The sequence below is a fragment of the Triticum dicoccoides genome, chromosome 7A (genome assembly GCF_002162155.2).
Source record: "Triticum dicoccoides isolate Atlit2015 ecotype Zavitan chromosome 7A, WEW_v2.0, whole genome shotgun sequence".
NCBI classification, from domain to species: domain Eukaryota; kingdom Viridiplantae; phylum Streptophyta; class Magnoliopsida; order Poales; family Poaceae; genus Triticum; species Triticum dicoccoides.
In genome coordinates, this window is record NC_041392.1 from 116,530,612 (window position 1) to 116,536,738 (window position 6,127).

At 39.4% G+C, this 6,127-nt stretch overlaps 1 protein-coding gene across 5 annotated transcripts; it reads left to right on the forward strand.

Moving 5' to 3' along the window:
• The first annotated feature begins 887 nt into the window (after nucleotides 1-887).
• Nucleotides 888-5,175, forward strand: LOC119331676 (membrane-embedded CAAX protease MroQ-like). Of its 5 annotated transcripts, none has more exons than XM_037604830.1 (10): nucleotides 888-1,250; nucleotides 1,337-1,428; nucleotides 1,592-1,699; nucleotides 1,822-1,904; nucleotides 2,133-2,266; nucleotides 3,015-3,064; nucleotides 3,169-3,261; nucleotides 3,415-3,506; nucleotides 3,733-3,839; nucleotides 4,891-5,175. In XM_037604830.1, exons 1-10 carry the CDS (start codon nucleotides 936-938, stop codon nucleotides 4,930-4,932), a joined length of 1,116 nt encoding a protein of 371 aa, XP_037460727.1. In that variant the 5' UTR covers nucleotides 888-935; the 3' UTR covers nucleotides 4,933-5,175. The 5 variants fall into 5 exon arrangements, with proteins under 5 accessions (XP_037460727.1, XP_037460728.1, XP_037460729.1 ...); XM_037604831.1 differs by having other exon boundaries at nucleotides 889-1,220; XM_037604832.1 differs by having other exon boundaries at nucleotides 1,083-1,215.
• The last annotated feature ends 952 nt before the right edge of the window (nucleotides 5,176-6,127 follow it).

Below are 6,127 nucleotides of genomic sequence, written 5' to 3' on the forward strand. Positions count from 1 at the left end.
TGTGCTACCGATCGCAATCAAAATTCTGAATGAGCAGCGTTGTGTGGATAAGGGAGCTCTCTAAATGGGGATTTTTGGTCTATTTGCTTTTTTAATAATGGTTAAATAGTTATACCTACCAGAAGCTGCTGGATGTTGCTGTGTGTATTACCGATTGAAAAAAATTTGGATATGCTTTTATATTAATTATTTACCTTTTTCTATATTGTAATTTTTTAATAAAGATAATTGGAGCTCACTAGGATTTGCTGACAATTAAGATATTCCTTAACTCTGGATGTCATCAATGTCATTGGTGAGATATGAAGGGGAGAGGGAGGGATGAAGAGAGGGCATTTTGCTCGCGTCCTATTTCTCCCTCACACGCCTGGGAGGGGGAGGGGGGGCACTCCACTCTGTTTTATCATCTCACCGGCAGCTCTCTGTGCCATAATTCTGCAATTTCAAATAAAGTTCATCCATTCACAAAAATGTTTGCTCTATTAAAATCCTTATGTTTTTTAAATTAAATTCATAGAGCATAAAGGCATATTTTTTAGAAGATAAACCCGCAAACCATAAGAGTGTTGGTATTGTAGGGAGATTTGTCCTAAGGAAGAGATCCGCACGTGGCGCGTGTCCCTCGACCCGGGCCTTTTCACAACCCGTGCTTAAACTTAGCCGACCCAACTATCACGAAAATAAGGCAACATTAGCTAAAATAATTAATAAATTTACAATGGAATCCAAATATATACTTTTATTTGAATGGTGCAATTGATTGGATTCTGAAATGCATATTTGCTTAAAATTGAAATACATGGTAAAATTTGTCCCGTTGCAATGCACGAGCATTTGTGCTAGTAACACCAAAATATCCTATTCGCCGGAAAGACAAAAAAAAAGCATCTTGGTCATTATCCTCGCGCCGCGCGGGGTGGCTTCCATTCCTTCTGATGGGCTCGCCGTCGGCTCCGCCCGCTCTCCTCCTCAGCTTCCTCGCGCTGCCCTACGGTAGCAGCAGCAGAAGATCCCTCTTCCTCAACTCGAAGCAGAGGCTGCAGCGATTGCCTTCACCAGGAACCGGTCGCCGTCACGTGGCGGCGGCGGCGGTGGACAAGCTCGCGCCCCGGCCGCCGGAGGCTGGCCGTCTTAGGTGGAAGTACCGGCTAGCGTGCCGCGGGTCCTACGATTCAGGAAACGGGCTTCCCGGGCCTCCTCCTCCGCCTCCTTCCGGTGAGGCGAGTGCGTCAAGAAATGCTGCGAAATTTGTTAGCGCTCGCCAGTAAGAGTTCAGCTGTGAACTGTGATTATCCTATCTAGTTCTCTTACGGTGATGTTGTGTTGATATGGGCAGAGCGTGGATGGGTGGCGTCCTGCCCTTCGCCGATGGGATGTGCCATGGCAGTGGCCAACCGTGTCCCTCACCATGGTGGCCTGTGCACTAAGGTACATTGCAATCCAGATTGGTACTGTGCATTGTCACTCTAGCCACAGCATTCTGAAACAAGAAATTTCATTTGCACAATCCAGATTATGTCGATTACATGTAAATGCCAATAATTTGGGTTCTTGAATGTCTGGGAAAATTTGCTGAATGTTCTTTAGACAGCGCTCTTTTGGCAGGAAAGGTTGAGCAATCAGTTTTGGAGTATCTAGGCTATCAAGCCGGAGAGGCAACTATTGATGAGAAGGCCGGGGTACTCTTTCTGGAACAATTGTATGGATTTAATTTCCTTTTCCTATGTGTGGATACTGCGACTGAACTCATAGATCATCCGCTTATAGAGAAGACTGTATATCAGCATGAGATTTACTTGTCTTTTTTATGTACAAATGCAGTAGTGTGACAGCAGTTGCCATTGGAGTTATATTTGGCATCACCAATACCTTTCGACCATTCTCGGATGACATATTTCGTTATGGTCAGAGAATGATCTTGTTATTCCCTTTCAGTAATTCTTTTGGTTGCATTATAAGAACATGTTGCTTCCTTTCCGAAGACCACCTTGATAAATGATAGAATTGTTAATGGCATATAAATTACCTAGTAGACAAGACTTGTGCTGCTTTCTGCACTATGACTGGATGTTGTTTCTTCCTCTTTTGTTGCCTGGGAGTTTATTAATGCAACTGTATTTGTCAATTTCCAGATTTTAAGGAACCATTTAAGCTGCAAAACGGCTGGCTCCTGTGGGCTGGAATTGGCCTCTTTTTTGCTCTAGTTTCCATTTCTTTAACTGGAGCAGTGATGACCTTTCTGAATGGTGAAACCACACAGAGAGAGGTTGATCTAGACTTTTTATGCTTGAGCCGCTCGTCTTGTGTTGTCTTATGGAACACTAATTTATAAATCAATTAACAATCTTCATTGATATTCTACATCCTTACTATTTCAAATTTTATTATAGTTTTTATTGTTATCTTGGATCTTTCTAGTGATTTGTAGAGCTTGTCAAGAATAAATTACTCTAATTTGCTAAATGGTTTCTTCATTAGCCATGTTTTTGCCATTTCTTAGTTTGCAGTGTTTAGCTCTCTGGCACACTATACCACCATTGAGAATTTTGTGTTCAGTTGTCATATGCCTAACGTTCCTGCATCACAGCCTCTGTTGGAAGAAGGTTGTGAAGACTCAGATATGTATATATAGTTATATGATATCCATGATATAATAAACGTATGGACTAGAGTATGTTATATATCAGATAAATGTAAAATCCCAAAATGTTAGTATTAGACCACATTTTTCCCACATGGGCACATCTGAAATTTACAGTAAGCGGCGATCATACATTTTCACCAAAATTCACATGTGCGTATTCCTACCGGTCATCTACTTGCACTGAACTTTTCATATATTTTTGAAAATCCTAGATATGATTGTTAGATGAGATACAAATTCAGGTTTAGATGTACCCAGATTCAGATGACGATTTCTCATGTTATTTTACTATCTTACGTTTAACATTTTATCAAGAAAAAACCCTTACATCTCACCTGAACTTATTTACTTCTTGAACATCTTCTTTCAGACTGACTCACTACTTCTTCTATTGCCACTGATAGGCTCGTCGAATATCAGGTATTACTTGTGGGGTTTACTGTCACAAGTTGCATATAGATATATATTAGGGAAGAGTAGACAAACTTACCTGACATCTTGACTTTTTTTTTCTTTATTCGTAGCACTGCCTGTCTGCTGGGCATCACTGGGGTTCTTGCACCAATTTTGGAGGAAACTGTATTTAGAGGATTTCTAATGGTATCCTTGACTATGTGGTAAATAGGCATACCTTTTTCTTGGTCCAGAAACTTATTAACGCTTCTTTTTAAGGGATTCCCTGTGCTTATCCTAGAAATGATGAACTGTACGTTGGTGCATCTGCACTTCTGTACCATATTAAAGAGATATATAATTTGTTTCTTATACAGGTTTTCTACGCCAGTATCTGTTCTGATCACAGCTGTGGTGTTTGCCTTTGCTCATCTTACACCAGGAGAGTTTCCCCAACTTTTTGTGCTTGGTAAGTGACTACATTATCAGTAACTTGGCAGGATACTGCACAAAAACTGCATTATGCTGAAACCCCCCTATCACAAGCCCTCAGCATGGTTACTAGTTCGGTGTTGCCTAGAATCGAACAAATCACAAACAATTGTGAGGCCATATGTTGATATGTTGTGTAACCTGTGTTACATGATTTGACAGCATGGACATGACTATCTTCTCCATCTGTTGAATGTGCACAGGTGTGGCACTGGGATTCTCATATTCTCAAACTCGGAATCTTCTTACTCCTATCACAATTCATGCTGCTTGGAATTCCGGAGTAATATTGTTACTAACCTTTCTTCAGGTATATATTATCTTTATGTCACCGTTTTGTTGTACAACTGATGGCCATTTGTCCTTCTTTTATCCGTATGCAGTGTGATTGCACACAGTGTGGCTTAGGGTGTTTCTTTGGAGTCGTTTGTTTTCACTCCCCATGCACCCTTTTTTTTAGGAAATGTCATTCGGCTAGCTTTATTGATTTGAAAAAGTAGTTACATTGTTCACAAGCAATTCAAGGATAAAGCATTTCTTGCTAGCTTGTGCGCTACGACAATGGCCTCCCGATTATGATATTCTACAAGAACCCTATCAAAACCTGTCAAAGATGTTGTTGCAATCTCCATATATCGCTGATGATGCTGTTGCCAATAAGCCACCATCTTGCATTGTTTCAACCACTTGCATGCCGTCCATTTGGACCGCAAAAACATTTATACCAATATGCTGCGCTAGCAGCAATCCCTCTGAATGCATATGCTTCTGCCATTGCTGCGTGTTCTACATTCATAAGATATCTGTGAGAACTTGCACTATAGTTTCCATGACAATCTCTAATCACCACCCCTGTTCTTCCATAGCCTGAATTCCTATCATAAGTAGCATCAACGTTGATCAGCAATATTCCTAAAGTTGGTTTCCTCCATTCCTCTCTCGGCTTCAAAATCCATATGTTATTCAGTTCAGTGATGATCTGTAATATTCCGTCAGTTTGAGTAGTATTGTCACTAACCGTTCTTCAGGTATATATATTATCTTTTTGTCATCATCTGTTGTACAATTAATACCCATTTGTCCTTTTTATCCATATGCAATGTGGTTGCCGTGGCTTAGGGTGTTTCCTGGCTTCGCTTGTTTTCACTCCCCCGACACCCTGGTCCTTGATCAATCTGCTGTCACTTAGGGTGTTTTTTGGCGTCGCTCGTTTTCACTTCCCATCTCATGCTCATCCTCGATCCTTTGTTGTACATAAATATTGTCATCTTATACTGATTGCCAGAGCTCCTGCCTTTTGTGGAAGAAAAAACATAGAAGTACTTAAAACTAATTGAAGTTCTTTGTGTATTGTGTTTCAGTTGCAGGGATATGATATCAAGGAGCTGCTACAGGCGTCTTGAAGGTTTCATTTGGTCACCATAGTCTTATCTTGCACCGATTTTGTACGTTACTGTAAAATACATGAACTCTTGGAAGTATCCCCTGCTAACAATTCATAGTTGACGTGTCATCTGATCTGGTAGTTTCCTTTTGTTTTTCAAACTGCGGTTTGATATTTGACTCTTATGATGTCAAAGTTAAATACCAATGTGATATGATGGTATGTACATATACTTTATGCAAAGCAAGTTAATTTTCACTCATTTGAAAGCAAGGCAAATACATAACTAATGCTGCGACAATCGCATATAATTTATGGCAGGCTAGTAGGCTACAGTGCAAGTCCAAGAAAGCATATGTTTAGAAAAAGATAAAGGCTCTAAATTTTGTATCTGTCATGTATAATTTTATTTAACTGTAGCAACAGATAAACTGGAAATCTTATGAATGGCTTATTGAGCAAAGACAACAGACACAGAGGAGCATATGTCCTCTGGGAAGGTATCGGGTGCTACCAGTGCATCCGATCTCCGTAACTTGAGAATCGTAAAGAAATCATCGAGTTTTTGTGAGGATGTAAGTATAAAACATATCTAACATGGTATAAATTGATCCAAATTCAAAATACATATCTTGAAATAAAAAAGACAAATTGTGATGTGAATTAATAGCTAATGCAAACTGGGCCTTCAAGTTAGAATGTAGGTACCTTTTTAACTAATGCAATTCCAAACTAAGATCTATATCAGTGAACCAAGCCAGTTAAGGGCAATATTAATTTTCTTTTTTGCAAACTGATTTGATTTTGTAAGGAAAGAGAAGTGTTTTGGATTTTGTACACATCTGTAATGAACCATCAATTTATGTTTTGAATAAGCTTCCTATAGAGTAATGTTCCATTTTACAATGGAAGTGATGAGATAAACTAACATCCTATAAGCTGTATATAAGACCGTGGCAACCATATTGTCTGGTACTGAAGCTTCATAAAGGCAAGCACCAAAATTGTATAAGAGAAAATAGAAGTGGTCCTAGATAAGTACCACATGATTCCTGCTCATGGCCACGAAAGGTAATTACTAGTATTCATTTTTTTTAGAAAAAAAAAGAGAAACAAGAAAGCGACGTGCATCTGCTTCCAGTCAACCTATGTTATAAAGGATGGACAATGTAGCATAGAGAAAACATGATACTACAACCTATAGTTGTTGCAAA